Below are 22,202 nucleotides of genomic sequence, written 5' to 3'. Positions count from 1 at the left end.
CTTGAACTGGGACGCCAAGTCACACAAACGCTGTCAGAGATGTTCGATCGGACACTGTGGACGAAGGCTCGAACCCAGAAAGATTGTCTTTTACTGCCGGCAGGAGACGCAGCCATTCATCACCGACGTCAGAATTCTGCAGCCCTTCTGCCAAGCTATTTATTGAGAGTATGCGCAAATTAAAGTGATACATTAGTAAAACATAGTTTTCTTGATTAGAATACCACACCTCTTGAGTTCTCAGCACAAACAGCTGCAAGCAATAAAACATTATATCTTCCATGAACTGATAAATTTGTAACCTGGCTAGGTTGGAAGGAGTTTCCAGTCATAAGTTACTCCTGTGATAAAGGAGTTTCCCAAGTCCTAAATTCTGTCCAAGGGCAGATCTCCTAGATGAAGATGACAGTTTAACAAACTGTGTCTGTTGACCTCAAATTGACCCAAGGTTGTCTGTGCTTCAATTGTATATTCGAGTCACACATGTTGACTAAGCATATAACAGCATGAAACTTTTAAATATGATAACTTCTTATTCTCCATCAAACGCACACGTCGTTTGTGTTTTTCGATGATCGTCATCTGCTCGACCATAATTTTCTTTTGCGTCCTCTTCGTCTTAACACTAGCCTGTGGTGGGGTCTTTTTCAGTCCCATTATAGCAAAAGTACTCCACTCGATAACAAACCACATCTGCATTGAGTCCACTCAAACAAAGTGGGTGTGGAAAACTAGTCACGCCAGCCATTGTGGCGTTTCCCGAAAACTACTTCGTATGCTAAGATTATATTCTCGCAAATGTAATATTCGTAAGGCAAAAAGTTTGTTAGCTAAAATGTTCGTAAGCCGTGGTATCACTGTAAGCACAACAGGGCCTGATAATGACCCCTCCCCCTCCACCCCTCATTGACACCAATGAGCGAGTACACTTTTCTCAAAACAGCAGCATCTTCATTATTTTAACCAAAGATAACCCCCCCACCCCCTTATCAATCCCTGGCAAATATGTATATACTCACACCTGGTTACAAAGCATTAGTGATCATAACAATCATGACCCAAAAAATGAATTAAAACAAAAAAACATCATTTATATCTGGGGTTGCATGCCATCACCTCATTATTATTCATTAAATGTCATTATAATATTTTGTTCTTCATAAAAAAAAGAGCAGGGTTGTCCTCACAAGGGTGGCCTGTGTGTGTTTTTAACATAAAACTGCATTTTTTTACATGATTCTCACTCGCCCGTCAGCTCACATAAGTAACATGTGGAGATATATCGTATATGTTAATAAATATGCAGATAAGATGCAAAGCAAAAAAATGAAGGACAGGGTATGATTTCTCAGTCAATGGAAGGAAGTCGTACAAGAGTAAGAAAGGGTGATATGATGTAGTGGTTGAGCCCCAACTGAAAGGCAGTCAAATGCCATCATATATAAAATCATAAATAATTACATACATTAAGTAAAAAAAAATCCTGAAGCATTGTCATTTTTTGGGGACATTAAAATAACATATTTCATTCTTTCACAGTCCATATTTTGGCATGGAGTGAAACGGCATGTCTTCCCGCCCAAACTGGAAGACCTTACTTAACATGTCAGAAAACGAGGAAACAAAATGGCTTCTCTTGCCACTATGAGCATTAAGCAAAAAACAAATGTTTTTGGTTCCTTTTTCTACAAAATAGTCATTGTTTCTCTTCGTTGCTATATTCCTCAAAATATTCATCGTCATCCTGAGGTATTTTATTTGATACAACTTGTCTCTTGTCAATCCAATCGGGGGAAAAATAAAAATAAAAAAGTCTCTTGTATTCTCGATTTTTCAAGATAATTAAAAAATGCTACCAAAAAAATAAGTGTGCAGTCATCTGTACATTGTGTCATGAAAAAAACAAATCAATTGATGACCAAGTAACGACTGTACAATATACACGATCTGGTTGTGAAGGAGGAAAAACACCCTAGTGATCAAGCGAGTGAAGAGGCGGAGTCAACTATTTTTCAAAAATAACGACTACCCTGTATCGTCATCCGCAAGGAAGTCATTGACCAAATCGGGTCCTCAGTTTCATGTTTCGATCAACAGTAACCTCGAAACATTGACTAAGGTCAATGTTTTGATTGTATAAAGGTTCACGTCTGTCTGCAAAGGGGCCCGTTCCATAGAAACATAAACAACAATGTTTTGTTTATCCCAGCAATGGAAAAACAAACCAAAACAAATTTATGTAAAAACAAATCGACTGCTTTGGATTGGCGTTTGTCAGAAACCGTTTTTTTTTTAAAAAACGATTGCAGGGAAAGAGGTTTAAAACTAACGGCTAGTGTGCTAACAAATGAAGCCAACACTCCAACCCTACAGGTCGATTCCAAGTGCCGGAATCTCAAAATCTTATAGCTTAATAAAATAGAATAATCAGTCTTTCCTGCTTGTCTGTCAATTCCATCTTTTTATCAGTCTGTAAACATGATTCATTGAGAGCACCTGCACTACCCCGCTAACAGTTCCCAAAGCTTGGTCGAAACAACCGCTTGGAAACGGAAGATTTCTCCACCCTGTGCCATTTAGCGCATTTGTGTCCAGATCATAATCTGACACTTGTTACAGTACGTTCTATCAGGCATCGCGGAAGCCACGTTGGTCAACGTACCAAGTAGTAGACTGTCGGACTGACTGGCTCATAGTGGTATCCTTCCCTCCTGAGATGGCCCTATTTCAGGTTGCCACGTTCCATGTACCCAATAAACAAATCCTACACCTGCTATTCGGAGAACTATGGATCAGGAAGATGGTTTCGAAAAGAAATCCGAACCTATGTTTTATCTGTCGCACATTCCTATCATCGTCTGTGACGATGTTTCTTTATTTGTTCGATCAGTACCAATCGTCGTTTTCCTAAGACCACGTCTTCCCTGAAACCTTCCTTGGAAAAACAACCAAAAACGACGGAGCTGAACGACAACACCTCATGGCAAAGTACTCTCTCTAGCAAACAAGTGATGAATGCATGGTAGCGAACGGACAGAAAGGATGATATCACCTGAAAAAACAGAGTCTGTACATTGACACCCAAACGGGTAAGCGTTCTCGGTAGACGTCACGAGAAAAAATGCGTGGCTACGGCATCCCTTAGCTTCTACGAAATTATAATACAAACTCAGGGAGGTGATCCTATATGATTTTGGACTTAAACATCTGACTCCAGACTAGGGATTTTTTTATACACCCGTCTATTGCTAAACTGAGCTGAGTTAAGGATGCCACGCTGGGCTGGGTACGCACAAGTCTTATTGGCAGAGTAAGGCGTTACATGCTCTTTCTGGTACATGTCGTTCGCTATCCGCCCATCCCGCGAACAGTATGAGGTGGTGGATTTAGCGGAAGAGCGGAGATTGTTCGCATCGTTGCGCGTTTTGACCGGGGCCGCTCCAAAGATGGCTGCCGGTGAAGCCACCGCTAGCTGTTTGTAAATATCGGAGTAGCTGCGCCCATGGATCAGTCTGCTGCTGGTGTCGTCCCTCAGCGAGTGGCTGAGGAAAGGGTTTTCCGAGCCATGGGCCGGGTACAGGGACTTGCTCCTTTTGCTCTCCTCGAGGTTATGATTGAACATCATCGATTTGGAGCCGCTGCCAAAGAGTCTGCCAGAGTAGGGACGCACGCTGAAGAGGTTCGCGTAGTGCGAATCGGACGCGGAGTCCAGAAAACGATCTTTTTCCTTGAGGCTGACACTGCGCGCCGGCCGGCCCAGGTCGGAATCCTTGGGTTTCTCCAGCAATATGTTGTCAAAGGAGTGCTGGCGGTTTAGCCTCAAGCGGTTTCTCTTCTGGACGTGGGGTCCATCGTTTTGCGGCCAGTACAGACCAAACATTTCATCGGGTTGCTGCTGCTGCGGCTGCTGTTGGTGGTGCAAGGTGGGGCTCGACAAGGGGTTTGCAAGAAGCTGGTCCTCGCTAATGTCATACAGGTTGGCCGTGTGGAGACACGCTTCACATCGGTTATATGGCGAGCGGGTAGAAGAAGCCGAGACGGTTCCAGTAGGGGTGTACGTCCCTCCGGGAGGGTAGCCAGCAGTCACCTTGGACAAACAGGAACGACAGTGCGTCTGTTTGTAGCGATCAAGGGATTCATGCGGAGAAAGGTTTTTGTCTTTCATGCCGTAGTGTTTCGCATAAGTTTGGTCCGACAGAAGATCCGCATCGGTGTGATGCAGCGGCGAGGAGTTCAGGTGGATGATGGGCTGCTCACATTTTCTAAAGTTATCGCTATGGTCCGAGTATATCTCCGGGTATTCCAAATCGTCAGTGGCGAGGCCGCGACTCTCTCTGTAGTGCATGGGGTCGGAGTGTAAGCTCATCTCTCGGTCAGAGTCAATGGTGTAGATTTTGTCGCCGCCCCCTCTCCCCAGTTGGTTGGTTCCACCGCTGACCTGTTTCGTTTTCAAGTAGGACAGCTCCACCTCGCTACAGTCTCTCGGGTATTTGGAAGTCACGGGTCTCTTTTTCAAGTTGTCCTTGGGCTTCAGGTGCTTGTTGTTTTCCGGGTCCTTGTAGGAAGCTGCTCGGCTAGAGCAGTCGGAGATGTCGGAGTGGGCCGTATCCTCGGGGAGGTAGCGCTGCGTTTTCATCGACATTCGGGAGTCCGGCATGAGCATGTCGGGCATGGGCGAGGTTCCCGGCGGTACCGAGCGGAGCGTGTCAACAGACTTCTTCCACAGGGTCCGCGGCAGCTTGGCGTTGGTCTGGACCGTGTCGGCAGTGACCGCCACCTCCACAGAGTTGGGATTGGCGTCATTCAACGTGAGAGGGTGCTGGCCTCCCTGGAAGATGTAGTTGTTGAGGTGGTCTTTGTGGCGGGTGGCAAGGTATGTCTGCAAGTCGCCTGCGTCGCCGTACATCATATCTTTAGGAGCGTAGCTTCGGTTGTCTGCATAAATGAAATTGCCCTTTTCGGCCATCATGTCCATGATCATGGGGCCGGCGGAGTGCATGAATTCGCGTTTGGGTGAGCCGGCCAGGTTCGACATGTTGGTCATGTGCTTGGCGGACTGGATGAGCTTTAGCATCTTGTCTTGCGGACTAAAGTCCAGGTCGGTCTTTTTCTTCATGTCGATGTGAACTCCGTGAATGCAACTCCAGATACCCTGCGTGGCAACGGATTGATGGACATGCGGCACATTGAAGGGGCACGGGGTAGGAATGAGCGAGTCATAAAACGCCACAAAAGAAGACATATGAATTGAACACAAAAGGACGAAATGAGGAGAGGTGAGAAGAAACAAGATCATATATCATCTCACGCCAAACGGGATGTGCTCGATTCATTCCGGTGTCGGTGACTCATCGAGTCACCATGGACAATCAACCAGGGCAGACTTTTTCACAAAGCACGGTCATTTTTTTTCCAGCATTTGGAGAAAATCTATCTTAACTCATTCACTGCCAGACAATGTTCAAAAATGTGTCCACTCCAAGGGTTTTTGTCATTGTCACTCAAATTCCAGGACCCACAGAATATTGAGATTTAGGACTACATAAACTTTCAATACAACATTAGAAACCTTAGACTATCTTCTTTAATCAGAAAACATAGTTAATTCCTAAGTTATATGGGTCTGGAGTTATATGAACTTGAAATGAAGGCGGGCCTCAGTCCGATATCACGTCGGTGTCACCGATTTTTGGAGGAGAGCGACTTCATATTTTCAATTTCCGAAAAAAATCGTGAATGGCAGTGAATGAGTTAAATACTGTGGAAAAATAATCAAATGCTGTTGTGGCATATTAATCTATATATATAAAAAAGCCAGGCCGTGATTTGTTTGTTTCCTTGCAAATATTGATACAAAAAAAAAATTAATGCATCAGAACCTTGGCAAGTAACACATTTCATTTTGGCGCTTCACAGGGGAAGAGATGAGCTCCAAAAAACATTCGGCATCCCATAATTAAAACACTAAATGAAGGGTGATGCAGTCTATTTATCCCAAAGTACACATTTTATAAAAATCCTATATTCATTAAAGAATCATTTGCCACCTTACTGGCTTCTAGGAGGCTCATTAAAATCACTTTAAGGCTTCCCTATTGTCCTTTTGAAAAGATTTTCCTGAGAAGAGTTTGACATTTTCCTCCATTTCCTTCTCCCCCTGCGCTCATGTTCAAACTCAAACTCAAAAAGCCTTTAGTGGGTGCCTCACTCATCGTTTCTTGGAGTTTCCAAAATGGCCACCAACCCACCGATGTCCGATAGAAAAATATGGTCGCTAACGCTAAATTAAATATTGTTTTCCATCGTCACAGCACGTCATTCCCCGATTCATTCATAAGTCAAGAGGTACCCGACCCATAACACCTGCGCCTCTAAAGTACTTACCCGACTGATGGAGAAGAGAAGACCAGGCTTTCCAGAGCAAACCCCCGTGAAGCAATATCTGAGCCTCCAGTAGAAGAGATGTTCCGAGACAAACGTAATGAGGGAGAGCCCCATGGCAGTCGCCAGCATGTAGAAGACCCCTGCCATATTGTCCACGTCTAACTGACTGGACATCACCTCGTTCTTCTCATTGTGGCAGATGCCCGTCAACCACTGAGCTTCTAATTCTTCCATCTCGCCTGGGGTGACAAACGAAAGAGAAAACACCATTTGGTCCCACTTGGAAATGCTTCGGATGCTCCGAGTCGGTCAACAGTTGTTACAAAGTTGCGGCAGCGGCAATCAAAATGCGTCAATGGTCCCTGATGCTAGCAAGAAAAAATACTACAAATTCCCCAAGCCTTGATTCCATCCTGATCGTACGTGACAATGGGGTTGTGAATGTTCCTCACCATCTCCAATGATGGCCAGAATAGCCAGATCCACTTGTCGTTTCCAGTAGGAGCCTTTTTGGAGAGCGATGCCATACCCGGTGGTGGCAAAGATGTACCTGAATGCATCAAGGTCCAAACATACGCACACAAACACAGGCACGTAGCTTTAATAGTCATCTTCGATTCAATTAGACTCTGTATTTACATTTGATTTGTGATGACATCAACATGGAGATCCAATCATATACTGCACTGTTTTGCTCCAAGGCTCCCCCTACAGTCGTACAAATTAACAACAATGAATGTACATTTTAAGAAAGCCTTGAGACGTGTTGTGGCTAGGTCAAAACTCTACAACGATCCTGGAATGTGAACAAACAAAACATGGCCGTCCGAAACAAAATAAACGCAGATATAAAATTTGAGTTACCCGCTGCCAATGGTCACCAGCTTACATCCTTCATCTCTGCCGGCCATGTAGTTCAGCACCGCCGCGTCATAGATGAAGGCGTCCAGTTTACTGCAAGGAAGGAATATAAGACAGAAGGGAGGATAAAGCCCGGGGGGGGGGCCAAACAGTTTTTAGAGTGTGAATGACGAGAGAGACAGAGAGAGAGAAGCCCCCCGTGGAGGTCACAAATAGGAGGGGCAGTTCAATTCACACACTTCACTGATAATCAGTCCTTAGAGGGACTTGCACAACAAACTTTAAACAAACACAAACACAAACACTCACATCACACCAACCCTGCCTTCGTCTCTGCCTTTGACCTCCTCCTCACACCCAAAACCACACATACATCCTCAGCCCTGACATTTTCAGTCTAACCGTTGGCATTGTGAAAAGAAACACACACACACAGACCTACTAATAGTGTAGCGACGGCGTGGCATTTACAGATTGTCAGATCAGCCCTTTAGCGAAGCCTCACAGGCAAGAGTTAAGCTTTGTAATTAGCTTAAGCCAGCAATGGCTCCATCCACCTCAAGAGTCAGAGTTGACAGTCGAAAGTGTGAGAAGACATTTGTGATTGTTTGACTATTAAAAAAAAGACTATGTACAGTAAAGTCTCGTTATATCGATATTCAAGGGAGTCCGAAAAAATATCGATATAACCGGGACTATCAATATATCCGACCCTGTTTGCATGTAATTTTCTCCGTGCGCGCATAGAAATAGTATCGATATAACCGGGACTATCGATATAACGAGACTTTACTGTATTACTTCCGACAAGTAAAAAGTCGTCTAGTGGTTTTCAGCTAGCACTGCTACAACGACTACGACCAATAATAATCATAATTTACTACTTTCAGAACCTCTAATGACACCACTGCTGACCAGTTTGGTCTAAAAGTAAATGAAAAAGTAGATTAACTCATTCACTGCCACACGTTAGGCAAACATTTATCCACTCCAGTGTCAGGGTTTTTGGCATTTTTGCTCAAATTCCAGGACCCACATTACATTAAGTTTTAGGACGACATAAACATTCAGTGCAGGGTAAAAAACCTTACTCTTTCATCAGAAGTTAATTCCTAAGTTATATGGGTCTGATGTTATATGAGCTTGAAATGAGGGCGGGTCTCAGTCCGATATCACATCGGGGTCACCAATTGTTGGAGGAGAGTGACTTCACCGGCAGCCAAACAAGAAAAAATAAAACCCAAACAAATTCGGGAATGGTGCTCTACGTCATATTTTAACAAAAAAAAAAGGCAAATGCTGCCTCCTTGTGGAATGGAAAAACATTGCCAGAGATCTGACCAGCGCTTTATTGGTACCCCCCGCAAGAAAAAACTAAACCTGAACAAATTCGGGAGTGGCAATGAATAAGTTAAAAAACAACCCCTAAAACAATTACAGGTAAAGTTGAGTTCCATCATAGCAGTGGACCTGAATGATAGAAGAAGCGCAACGAGGTAGACGACAGATCCTTGGGGAACACCTGATGCGGGGGAGGTGTCGAGCCGGCAGGAAATATTTTAAGTTAAAAGAAATGCATGCAAATTTCATGGACTGAACCGGATGGCCAAATTGGTCTCGCAACAGAATGGATCAGTTTCGGATATGAAGGTCCTGTGTCGATCCACAGCCACGGAACATTCTTCAACAGTGCAGGTGAGGACGACTGTAAAAACAGAAGCTCGGTAAACAAATTTGGGCACAAGCCTGTGTGAAATGAACCTGCTTGACGCGGTGTAATTGTGTGGAACTGTGGTCTGATCTATTGCGTCTGGTCGGCAGCACTGTAAAAACAGACCCGTTGAGTTGTGATTATGATGTCCACAAGTCAGATTGGGTCCGGTTGCTATTCATTTCATTCAAAAGCATGTCTGTGTTGGCTCTCAGTCGTACAGGAGTGGTCAATCGAGGACAAGGTTTCTTCAGCCTCGAAGGTTGGAGGAGGCACCTCAGAGCAGGGACCTCAGAGCAAGGACCTCAGAGCAGGTACCTTAGAGCAGGATCCTTCGAGCATGGACCTTAGAGCAGGTACCTTAGAGCAGGATCCTTCGAGCATGGACCTTAGAGCAGGGACCTTAGAGCAGGGACCTTAGAGCAGCGACGTCACAGCAGGGACCTCAGAGCAGGGACCTTAGAGTAGGGACCTTAGAGTAGGGATCTTAGAGCAGGGACCTCAGAGCAGCGACGTCACAGCAGGGACCTCAGAGCAGGGACCTTAGAGCAGGGACCTATCAGGGGACAGGTATGGCACTGCCACCTCTGTCCATAAGGGATATATAGGGCCAAAGTTACCAGCACAACTTTAATTAGCTAACGAAGCTCTTCAGATGAGGAGCGAAACGTCCAACCCCTTCAAAGAAGTACAGATAACGGCTGAAGAAACCTTTTCATTGACCTACCAAATAATGTATGATAGGTTATGTCGCGATCAAACGTAAGGAAACTGTACCGAGTCCCCTAACATTCTCAAAACTGTAGCAACTTCCTAGTACGATCAAATGATTTAAAACTCACCCCTGCGCATGGTTTCAGTTGACGCGGCTGTATAGCAGATTGCGCATGTAAAGCCTGTCGGCATTATGTGTGATCAGCGCTAATCCGGCCATCGAGCCTTAAACAGCTGAATGCTGCAGCATTGCTCATTTGCTAATGCCGCCAAATAGAATTATCAATGAGGGAATTACTGCAGATGTGGACCCGTCAATTCGGTGTAGGCGTGGTGATGCACACGTGAGCATACGTGTTGACTTTGTCACAGTTTTCAACAGACGGTTAGGACGGCGGAAAAAAAAAAATCATCATTGGGACCACCCTACCCACTCTCGAGGACTTGCAGACTGCAAGAATCAAGACAAGAGCGCGGAAAATGCTACTTGACCCTCCGCACCCTGCCCACCACCTTTTCCAGCGAATCCCTTAAAGGACAACCGACACCTCCGGACAAGCTGCGTACATAATTTGTAAAATCACTTCTACTGAGTGCATTTTACAAAGATTCCACCGCATATAGCTATATTTTACGTTTTAAGACTCGCGCTGAATATTCAGGTCGTCTTGTTTTTGAGTTGACAACGATGCCCTATGTGACGTCACGGAGGGAACGCCCGTGACCGAGAAAGCGACACAATGCATTTTGGGTACTTTTTTTCTGAATCTGCCCAGTTCTCAGCTCATTTTGTGGCAGTTTTGGGACACTTTAAGTCATTTTTATTGGATTGTTGCATTTGACTAAAAATATCAGCCTGCGTGTTTTGGGTATTTTAGATGCTATAAAACGTTTTTCTGATGTCAGTTAGGAAAGAAAAAATGGTGTCGGTTGTCCTTTAAGAACCAACATCCTCCTGAAGTCCTTCAATTTTTCCAATCCAACAATTTGCCCTTGACTTCCACACCCCAGCCCCTATCGCCTCACCTGTCCCCTTCATTTTTCCCCTCCTGTGATCAGTGACAAGTTCACACTTCCATTATTTTTTTTCTCTCCCCTCCTTCACCTCTAATCATCTGTCCACTCAACCACTCCACTCTCCCAATCTGTCCTCAGCTCGCTGTGTTATAAGCCTTAAACACCCCCAGCCCAAACACTCACACAAGCGCACACACCGACGGCGACCAGACCTATTGTAAAGATCAGTTGCTAAAAATAGACCCTGCCGCTCCCACTGAGGCGTTTCATTCATCCGTAGCCTCGCAGGAGCTGTCACATACGTCGTGGCAAGCAAACGCTCTCAGACGTGACACGTGCCCCTCTCGTGATAATTTTAATTGTGTATTGCGCCAAAACAAATGCGAATAATAATCATCATCATAATCATAAAAAATATTGACGATAATGACCGTGCCCTTTTATGCTTGCAATTAAAGGGGTGTGCATATGTGCCCGTGGTTATGCAGTCACGACTGCAAAAAGGAGGCCCATTGACTCATTCACTGCCAGACGATGTGCAAAAATGCGTCCGCTCCAGTGCTAGGGTTTTTGTCATTGTCACTCAAATTCCAGGACCCACAGAATATTGCGTTTTAGGACTACATAAACTTTCAATGCAGCGCAAGAAACCTTAGACTGTCGTGTTTCATCAGAAAAAGAGTTACAGTAAAGTCTCGTTATATCGATATTCAAGGGAGTCCGAAAAAATATCGATATAACCGGGACTATCGATATATCCGACCCTGTTTGCATGTAATTTTCTCCGTGCGTGCATAGAAATAGTATCGATATAACCGGGACTATCGATATATCCGATATCGATATAACGAGACTTTACTGTAATTCCGAATGAGAATGATGGCGGGCCTCTGTCCGATATCACGTTGGGGTCACCAATTGTTGGAGGAGAGTAACCTTCGTTCCTCCACGTGGATATAATGTTTTTTTTTTCTAAATTATTTTTCTATAATATATGTTACATATACAGTAAAGTCTCGTTATATCGATATCGGATATATCGATAGTCCCGGTTATATCGATACTATTTCTATGCACGCACGGAGAAAATTACATGCAAACAGGGTCGGATATATCGATAGTCCCGGTTATATCGATATTTTTTCTGACTCCCTTGAATATCGATATAACGAGACTTTACTGTATTAGATAATTCCTAAATTATATGGGTCTGGAGTTATCTGATCTTGAAATAGGGACAATACATACATATTGGTTTATATAGCGCTTTCACAACAGCCGAAGCTGTAACAAAGCGCTAACAAGGACAAAAGGCAAATTCTTTCCCCTCGTGGAAGCGCTAAAAACATTACCAGAAGTCTGACCAGCGCTATATCGGCTCCCCGGCGAGAAAAACCAGAACCCGAACCAATTTGGGAATGGCGCTCCACGTCACACTTTTCAATTCCTAAATAAATTTGAGAATGGAAGTGAATGAGCTATTTTTCTTTAGATTGCTACCATCGCCTCTCCACTCTTGCCACAGACAAAATTATTCCAGATCACCTCGCAGACTCACATATCACTCACGCAGAATGTTTTCCTACCCAGATTTTAGGCTGACTAGAGCATCCTGCACTCCCGTTTGGTGATACTTGACCATGTACTGATGCATGGAAGGGTAGTTCTTCCTGATGTTGCGCTCAGTCGATCCGTTTGGAACCGTGCCGAAGCGGAACGGGGGTGAGTATGCATACGGGTTCTGAAACTGTAGAAGAAAGGCAGATAAAGTCAAAGTAAAAAAAAAAAAAGTCAAAGTCAGCTTTATTGTCAAATATGCTAATATGCATGACATACAGCACAGATGAAATTACAGTAAAGTCTCGTTATATCGATATTCAAGGGAGTCCGAAAAAATATCGATATAACTGGGACTATCGATATATCCGATATCGATATAACGAGACTTTACTGTATATAATGTGGCTAAAAAAGACAGACAATGGACAACAGAAAAGAAATCTAATTTCTGAATGTAAAGTGAGGTAGTGTCGTATGTAAAGTGACGTAGTGTAGTAAGGAAAAAATAAACACAAAAAAGGTTGAAGAAGAGTTGAAAAAAAGAGAGTTCAGGATGATAGTACAGCCTGTAACGTGTACTCAGGTTTGGTGAGTGTGGCAGTGGAAAGGAGCAGGGGGGGCAGGGGTGGGAGGGAGTGGAGTCTCCTGACTGCCTGGTGGCAGAAACCGTCCTTGAGTCAGAGGAGAGCGTATCAAAGATTGCTTTTGTACTTTTTTGGGGGGGGAGTTTGAAAAGAAGGAACAGTATTTGGTCGCTTTATTCTATTTTTAGAACAGGCCACTTTTGCCTCGCATGGGGGGGGGGGGGGAGATCCCTGATGACCTTGACCTCGGGGTTAAGCGTCATGGGTGAAACGGGTAGGAGCCGTTGCATCCACAGCTCATAAAAGTTAGGCGAGGTCACGATGTGAAATGACTGAAAGCTGAAATGGGTTCATCTTTCGGGCAAAACGACTAAAAGGCACTTCATGATGTGTACCTTTTCGATTTGTCAAAATATTCCATCACTGATTCTAGCCCTCGTAATTAACAAAGTCGGCCACGAGCACTTTGCTTTGGTAATGAATATTGCTTGGGGGCGCTCTCATTTGACAAAACATTTTCTTTCATGCATTTTTCATTTGGCCTTGGTCTACTTGCTTCCGTCAAGCTGTTATGCAAGCTAATGACGCCGTCTTTTACCTTGTTGTCAGAAAGCCCCGTGACTTGGTCGACAAACTCTTCCTGGATCATGAAAGCGGCCAGGTTGGCAGTGTAGGAAGCCAAGAAGATGACGGCAAAGAAAGCCCACACGGACACGATGAACTTGCTGGTTGTTCCCTTTGGATTTTGCACCGGGACCGAATTGTTGAAAACGAGACCCCAGAGCAGCCAAACCGCTTTGCCCATGGTGAAGGAGGGGCCGTGGGGGTCTGGGTTGGGAAACACAGAAGGATGATAAGAGTTCCGATATACTGTTCCGTCGTTTTACCCAACGATACTAGGAATCTATCGCAAATTTGATACTTGTCTCAAGGTTGTTATCCAGCGTATTTCAAGCCTCGTCTTAAAGCGACGGAGACGTAATTCAGGCAACTCAATACGACGAATTGGCAGCTTCCAGCGTTTAGACCTGACCGCAATGGACGCAATTTGGATGCGAACACAGTTGGCGTAAAAATTGAGACGGAAGCCGATCTAAATTTGCTTCCAATTTTCGAACCACGTCGTTTATAGACAATTTGAGCTAAGATGCCAAATTTTTACGCAAAACCATCCCATGTACCGTATTTTCCCGTTTATAAGGCGCACTGAAGTATAAACTGGCTAGCTTTCTAGCTAGCTAGGTCACTGAGTCGACTTGACGTTTGGATGAAAAGGATTAAAAGCTAGCGAGCTATTTGCTATTTATTAGCTGGCTATATAACTGGCTCGGAAGCTATGTAGCTGTGTATATGTAAGCTATATAGCTAGCTAGCTTTCTAGCTAGCTAGTTCACTGAGTCGACTTGACGTTTGGATGAAAAGGACTAAAATCTAGCAAGCTATTTGCTATTTATTAGCTGGCTATATAACTGGCTCGGAAGCTATCTAGCTGTGTATATGTAAGCTACATAGCTAGCTAGCTTTCTAGCTAGCTAGGTCACTGAGTCGACTTGACGTTTGGATGAAAAGGACTAAAAGCTAGCGAGCTATTTGCTATTTATTAGCTGGCTAGCTGGCTATATAACTGGCTCGGAAGCTATCTAGCTGTGTATATGTAAGCTACATAGCTAGCTAGCTTTCTAGCTAGCTATTAACTATCTATTAGGTATTGGGTGCGCCTTATACGCCATAAAATGCCTGCAATGATGCATGCGTGCTTACCTTTCCCCTGCGCCAGGTTGCGGTTAAAACCGAGAGGACTGATGTATTCAAACATGAAAACAGCCATTGCAGTCACCAGTAGGAGCATCACAAACATCATCACCCACACCGATGCACTGAATGGCTCTAAGAGAGGGCAACAGTGACAGAAGATGACGAGGGGGGGGGGATTTAGTGTTAATAAGACACGCTGAGTCATATTTTCAAATGGTACGCATCACTTCTTGTGATTCATGCTCGCTCTCGTTCTGCCTTTTTTTCATGATCTGAATGCGGAAATCAATTACGCACACGAGCTGCTGAGTAAAGTGCCACAGTGAGCGAGTTCGCGGACACCCCTTTTACACCCCAAAGCTCTGTGCGTGTGCATCTCTGCGCATATACACAGGCAGATCTATGGTTTGACAGTGTGAGGAGGTGTCGGAAGCCCTGGTGTCAGCAGTTCTGTCCTCCCTCTGAGCGAGCCAACGACACCATTGCAGAGATTAAAGCAAGCCTGGAACGTATGGCGGAGGGGCTGCATCGCTTGTGAGCAGGAACGCGTTGGCGAACGGCCATCGTCGGGCGTTCCAGATAAGCCTTTTTAATTGCCACTTTCACGGCGGTCGGCTACATAACATGCTAGGTGTGCGTGTGCGTGCGTGTGTGTGTGTGACTTCAAGCTGCCATGAGCAGGCCCTAAGCCTGAGCCAGTAGCTTTTGTACTTGTTTACGTATCAGCAAGCTAAGTTGTCTTCATACCAGACTTTGAGGTGATGGCCTCATGCCTGAAGCTGGTAATGTTTTTTTATTGTATTTTATTCATTGTTTTTCTTTATTTCAAACTGGAGCGACCTTCTTTCCTCCACGTGGATATTATATATAAAAAAAATACATATATATTATTACGTCTGTGTAAGATCGCAGTCGTACAGGAGTGGTCCATCGATGAAAAGGTTTCTTCAGCCGTCATCTGTACTTCTTTGAAGGTGTCGGACGTTTCGCTTCTTATCCAAGAAGCTTCGTCAGCAAACTAAACACTTACCGGTAGTTTCGGCCCTATATATATATATATATATATATATATATATATATATATATATATATATATATATATATATATCCCTACTGTCCGGTGCCGGACTCTGCTATGGTCCCTACTCTCAGGTTGCTGCACTGATTGTTCCTATTGTCCTCACTAACGACTGGCCTGATTGCCCTTTTTGCTCTGGTATCACCTCATCAGCATTACTAATCCTATGTTGCCTAAGCAGGATGTTGTACGAACGATTCAAATTGAACCCTCCACCACCATATCGGTTTAGTGAAGGATTTAGCTGTTTTATGGAAATTGCTACCTATTATAGCAGAGTCCGGCACCGCCATGTCTGGACATTAGGGATATATATATATATATAGGGCTGAAACTACCAGTAAGACTTTAGTTTGCTGATGAGCATCTTGGATAAGAAGCGAAACGTCCGACACCTTCAAAGAAGTGCAGATGACGGCTGAAGAAACCTTTTCATCGATATACAGTAAAGTCTCGTTATATCGATATCGGATATATCGATAGTCCCGGTTATATCGATACAATTTCTATGCACGCACAGAGAAAATTACATGCAAACAGGGTCGGATATATCGATAGTCCCGGTTATATCGATATTTTTTCGGACTCCCTTGAATATCGATATAACGAGACTTTACTGTATTATTATTATTATTATTATTATTATTATTATTTTCATATAATATGTATAATACTGGATATATAATGTATATTATATACATAAATTTGAAACAAACACATTATATCCATGCAGAGGAAAGACAGTCGCTCCCCTCCAAGAATTGGTGACCCAGACGTGATATCGGACTGAGGTTTCAGTCAACAGATAGAACATCAAGCGTCCAGGAGATTGACAATGTAACAGGACAATTATTATTCAAATTGATCTTCTGTCTATTGGCTGAGATCAAGGAAAGAAATAGGTCTTGAATTGATATTCTAAAAAGATAACTTGTGGTTGTATGAACAGTGGAATGCTCAGTCTCGTTATATCAATATTCTCGGGAGTCGGAAAAAATATCAATATAACCGGACTATCGATATATCCGATCCTGCGGCATGTAAATTTTCTCCTTGCGTTCATAGAAATAATATCGTAATAAGCAGTACTATCGATATAACCGATATCGATATAACGAGACTTTACTGTATTTTATTTCTACAATCTTTCCCAAGAGAAAGTGTAGTGTTGAGGTCAGTATCGACTGCTGGGCAACAGATCCAGGCTGTGAATTCACAGGGAACACTCCCTCCCTAAATAATGACATTTCCCGCATTCACACGAACCGCAAACAAGACCGAAAAATTAAAATTAAAAAAAAAACAACACGGAAATGATGCTTACCAAGAAAGGCTGAAGGGGACACGGTTCCATTACTACGGGACACCATGACGCTGATCCCAGTTTCCACGAATGGGACGGAGAAATCGATGACCTCAGAACGCTCCTCATTGATCGTCAGAGATCCGACGGCCATGACGGCTTTCTTATAGACCACCTTGGGTGCACAGGGGTGGGACAAGGTAGCGGACAAATGAGAACGAAGGGAAACAGGCGAGCGGGGTTAAAGGGATGATGACAAATCCTATATCTCAAGTGACGGGTGAAATGTGAAGAATCAAAACGTGGGTCGCGTCTAAATAAAAATGTCAAGGATTTTGTTAGGGTGTGCGTAGGGAGTCAAAAGTGCCCTCTTACCTCTCCCACCATCCCATTCCAGACGTTGTTAATCTTCTTTCCGTGTTTGCCATTGGTTACTAGGTACAGGTCATAGGTGAACTTGACGTATTTGGCTATCTTCTTCAAAATGTCAATGCAGAAGCCTTTGCAGCACTTCTTAATGTATGTCCCTCCAGCCTCGGTTGTGTTGCTGCAGAAACACAAACACACAAACGACATGGACAAAATGATTAGATTGGATTAGATCAACCTTTATTAGTCTCGCAGTGGAAAGAAAGAAGTAGAAAAATTGCTGTAAAGGCAGCCACTCTTGCAGAACCATCTTTGTACTATGATGCGGTTCTAGATCAAAGAGGAGAGGATCAAAGCCTCATTTTCACCAGTGGATCAGGGACGTCAGGGTGGATTATGCATATCCGCTACAAGCTAACCGTTGAAAGCAAACACGCAGCTGTAGAATGCATTGACAAAAAGAGATCGTCTTACATCTCTTGTCACACGTAAATCCGCTCCAATTCCAAGCAGCGAAATGGGTGTAAATATCCGGCATATTGACCAATTAGAAAGCAGAGTGAATTCAAGTGACTTTGGTGGATGTTGAAAGTTGGAAATTTGCTCTTATACAAAGAAAAAAAAATAGTTTTTGAAGGATACTGCGATACCTCGGTTTACGAACCCCTTGGCTTACGAACTTTTCGGTTTACGATCGTTACATTTATGAAAATTTTACCTTGGCATACGGACTTTAATTATAATACAACAGCACATTTTTTATACATAAAATAATGTATATTTTTGTCGTAGTTTTAAGGCTTATTTAGTAGAAAATTATGTTTTATAGATCCTGGGAACGGATTATTCTCATTTTAATGGTTTCCTATGGGACATTAATTTTTGGGATACACACTTTTCGCCTTACACACTCTGTCTGGGAACCAATTAAGTTCGTAAGCCAAGGTATCACTGTATATGATGACTTTATAATAGCGCCGCATCGTCAAACCTTGCGCCATCTGTGAGCGCGCATACGCACGCAAACTCAACTTGATGCCACCTGGGACTCTCATTTAACTTTCAAATGTGTGCTAATTAGGACGACACAACCTTGTCTTTAAGTTTTACACCTTGAACTAAAAACTTGTAGAAGGATGAGAAGGAAAACAGCCCAAAACTTTTTACATTCGGCCGTGACTCAGCAGTTACCTTTGCAATCGCAACACTTTGGAGGATTTATGTTGTGTAGGGAAGAAACGAGGGAGTGAAAAGGGGAAAAACGCTCGCTAACTCTTGCTTCCGCTGCAAACTCAGTTGTTACAATCACTAGTTGTCAATGTGTCAAAAGTCATCTCAACCAAACGGGGGTTCAAAAGTGATACGAGGAACTATTTGGGAGTACAAACAAGATATTTTTTTTTCAATGTCTATTGGATTGGATTGAATGTACCTTTATTCGCCTCGAAGTGGAGAAATTTACATTTCACAGCAGCTAAGTCATGAAATGGAAGAGCAAAGGAAAGAAAGAAGTAGAAAAACTAAATACAGTCATAGTGGAATGTCATGGTGGAATGGGCACGTCTGCTACAAGCTAAATGTTGAAAGCAAACACGCAGCTGTAGAATCCATTGACAAAAAGAGATCGTCTCACATCTCTTGTCCCACGTAAATCCGCTTCAATTCCAAGCAGCGACAGCTCCAGATGACTTCATTTTGTGCAACCACTTGATGAAATAACACGGAGTATATCCAAAACACAGTTTTTCTCGTCTATAATAATAATAATAAAAATATAATACAATGTATTTATAAGCGCCTTTCAAAACTCTCAAGGTCACTTTACAGTAACGGGAGAATTTTTTCTGTGGGTGAGCAGCGGCAGTCACACGCGCCAGCGTCCACTCAACCCGGAAGTAACTCAAATAGATAGAAAGCTAGCTAGTTAGCTAATAGAGAGCTAGCCAGCGAGCTAGACCGCTAATAGATAAGATAGATAGCCAGACAACTAGACCGCTAATAGCTAGCTAATAGATAGCTAACAGATAACTAACAGATAGCAAGGTAGGTAGCTTGATAGCTCGCTTGGCTGTCATAATTTATGATGTGACAGGAACCCTAACCATGGATTATTTTCAAAGTTTACTCACTTTTAATGTAACGAACAATTTAATACCCCATAATCTTTGTTCCTTTTAAAATGTCCCATTGCACTGTTCGTAACAATAGAAGTCCAAGATTGCGCCAGGTTACGTTTTGTTGTTGTTTTGGCTTCAAGATGGCGCAGCGAGAGTGCCTGCCTTTACAGCAACTCCTGTATTTTTTTCTACTTCTTCCTTTCCTTTCCTCTTACTTTCATCACTTTGCTGCTGTGCAATGGAAATGTTTCCACTGCAAGACTAATAATGGCTTCTCCAATCCAATCCAATCCAATACGGCGCTAGCTAGCGACTGAAACGTCAGGGCAATGTGTTGTCACGGAAACGAGGACACGAACATCAACAGGTGCGGGAACAAAAGTTAACATCCCCAACTGTGATAGCTGCACTCGTGATCGCAGTTGGCACATTTTGACAACCGGTGGAGAACATGTGACGCTATGGAGGCTCTTTGTGACCAACTTGATATAGAACCACTAAAGGCCTTGAGGGGGTCTCCGGGGAGGGCGGCGTAGTGATGTGGATCTAAGTTGGTCTTAGGCCCAGCCTGGACGAGTAGATTGGTTTATTCTGCATGCATGGATGGTCCTCTGCCCCGCTGATCCCATCCCAACAACATCCCCTCTGACCGTCTACTCCCCCCACCGCCCCTCCAACCTCCGCATCCGTCCCTTCGTCCTCTAAATGGACGCCGCGGACGCTATGGGAGGCAGAAATCCACTGCGCTGTCTGAGTGGACATGTGGCAAAAAGAGAGTTTGTGTGTGTGTTTGTATGAGTAGTCTTGTGAGGACATTTTTTGACAAGTGAGGACGCTTTGGCCGGTCCTCACAAGTTTTTCATTCTAAAGGCTTCTAGAAGGTCTGTATATGCATCTGTTAAAGTTTCAGAGAGGTCCTCACAATTTCACCCAAAATGATTTTTTGGTGTGTGTTTTCATTTCACTTGGATACACACACTTTTTACCCACTATGTGTGTTTATGTGTGTGTGCGTGTATGACTAGTCTTGTGTGTGTGTGTGTGTGTGTGTGTGTGTGTGTGTGTGTGGTTCATGAGAGGAAAACGTTCATAGCAGCAAAATATAAAATGATATTTTTACTAAATTCACTACAGGGGTGAGGACTTTGAATGTACCCATTCAGAAACCTAACTCCTGCTGTTATTTCAGTTTAAAGTCCACTTTTTATTTATTTGTTTTGAAAGAAGTTGAAGTGGGAAATGGGGTGACATTTAGTCTTCAAATGTAACACTATAGTTCTTCTCGAAACCTATCAGCAACGGTGGTCCTCAGTCCTTATCTGGAGTTATCCGGACATCACAAAACCATTGAAACAGGAATTTGTGTGTGTGTGTGTGTGTGTGTGTGTGTGTCGCTCCTTGGAGATGCATTATTGTCCGCCCTACTTCACAGCGATTCCGGATGAAAATCTCTCTCTCGGCCTCTTCCCCGCGACTCCAGTACAACTTAATCAGCTGCGTTTGTGTGACTGTGTGCGCGTTCATGCGTGTATTCTCGTAGCTAATGTTGTGTACACAGTGATAGCTTCGAGTGTGTAGCGTACACACAATCGTCAGTTAGCCCATGCGTGTGTGTGTGTGTGTGTGTACTCGCTGGCAAGAACTAATAGTGCGGCGCCATCAAATATAAGCTTTGATTACGTATCATTCAAGCTGGCGCGTGCGCCACACAATCACTGTCACAGCGATATTGCGTAGCCTCCAAGAATGGAGTGGGGGCCATATTGTTTCGGGAAGATAGAAAATTGGAAAAAGAGAAAGTCAATTGCTGAGTTCAGCAGTGTGTGTGTGTGTGTGTGTGTGTGTGTGTGTGTGTGTGTGTGTGTGTGTGTGTGTGTGTGTGTGTGTGTGTGTGTGAGACAAGTTACCGCATTGATTATTCTCCTCTCATCCCAAGCAAACAACATCAGAATGTTTCCAGACCCGACATAATGACCATGCCAAAGGCAAATTAGGATTTTTTGGGTCTTTTTTTGTTTTTTGTTTTTAATTTTTAATTTTTTTGTTTGGCTGTTGACGATTAACTCATTCTATGCCATTCACAAATTTATTCAGGAATTGAAAATAAGACAGAGCGGCATTCACAATTTTTTTTCCCCCATGTTTGGGTGCCGATAGAGCACTGGTCAGACCTCTGGCAATTTGCTTCCACAAGGGGGCAGCATTTCCCTTGTTTCCATGTTAGCGCTTTGTTCCAGTTCCAGCTTTTGTTCAACCACTATATAAACCAATATGTATGCATCGTATTTCAAGCTCATATAACTTCCTCACCCAGATAATTTAGGAATTAACAACATATATTATATTAGATATATCATATATATGAGATAAAAATAATTAACAAAAATATATTTGAAAAAAAATATTTTTACATAATATACAGTGAGACCTCAATTTACAAACACTTTATCTTACAAACTTTTCGTCTTAAGAACCTCTAATTTATGAAAATTAAACCTTATAATAAGCACTATTTTCATAATACACACACACCCACCACGGCTGGCGGAGAGATCTTCGGCGGAAGCACACTACCGAACGGCGCTACTTTGCACACCCCCTCTCATTGAATGCACACGTCGATCGCCTACTTTTACTAATTTTACTATGATGGGACCGAAAAAAAACCCACAATGCAGTGTATTTCTTTCATTACAATACAATAGCACATTTATTATACATAGAATAAGGTATGTTGTGTGTAGTTTTA

General features: G+C 43.4%; 1 protein-coding gene across 2 annotated transcripts in view; it reads right to left on the bottom strand.

Annotated features, from left to right (window-relative positions):
- Positions 1-22,202, bottom strand: part of grin2aa (glutamate receptor, ionotropic, N-methyl D-aspartate 2A, a) — an 81,007-nt gene that overhangs the window by 1,031 nt on the left and 57,774 nt on the right. For both annotated transcript variants that reach the window (XM_089018411.1, XM_089018410.1), the window contains 9 exons: positions 17,343-17,514; positions 16,989-17,142; positions 14,593-14,718; positions 13,430-13,659; positions 12,274-12,434; positions 7,249-7,338; positions 6,837-6,934; positions 6,385-6,623; positions 1-5,152 (listed from right to left, as the gene is read on the bottom strand). The exon at positions 1-5,152 is cut by the window's left edge and continues 1,031 nt beyond it. In XM_089018411.1, the coding sequence (XP_088874537.1) occupies positions 3,200-5,152; positions 6,385-6,623; positions 6,837-6,934; positions 7,249-7,338; positions 12,274-12,434; positions 13,430-13,659; positions 14,593-14,718; positions 16,989-17,142; positions 17,343-17,514 (3,223 nt within the window). In that variant the 3' untranslated portion in view covers positions 1-3,199. The remainder of the gene's footprint in view (positions 5,153-6,384; positions 6,624-6,836; positions 6,935-7,248; positions 7,339-12,273; positions 12,435-13,429; positions 13,660-14,592; positions 14,719-16,988; positions 17,143-17,342; positions 17,515-22,202) is intronic.

The sequence above is a fragment of the Hippocampus bargibanti genome, linkage group LG17 (genome assembly GCF_051943395.1).
Source record: "Hippocampus bargibanti isolate YZ-2025 linkage group LG17, ASM5194339v1, whole genome shotgun sequence".
Taxonomy (NCBI): Eukaryota; Metazoa; Chordata; class Actinopteri; order Syngnathiformes; family Syngnathidae; genus Hippocampus; species Hippocampus bargibanti.
The sequence above is the reverse complement of the archived record's forward strand: the minus strand, read 5'-3'. Positions and strand labels throughout refer to the sequence as shown.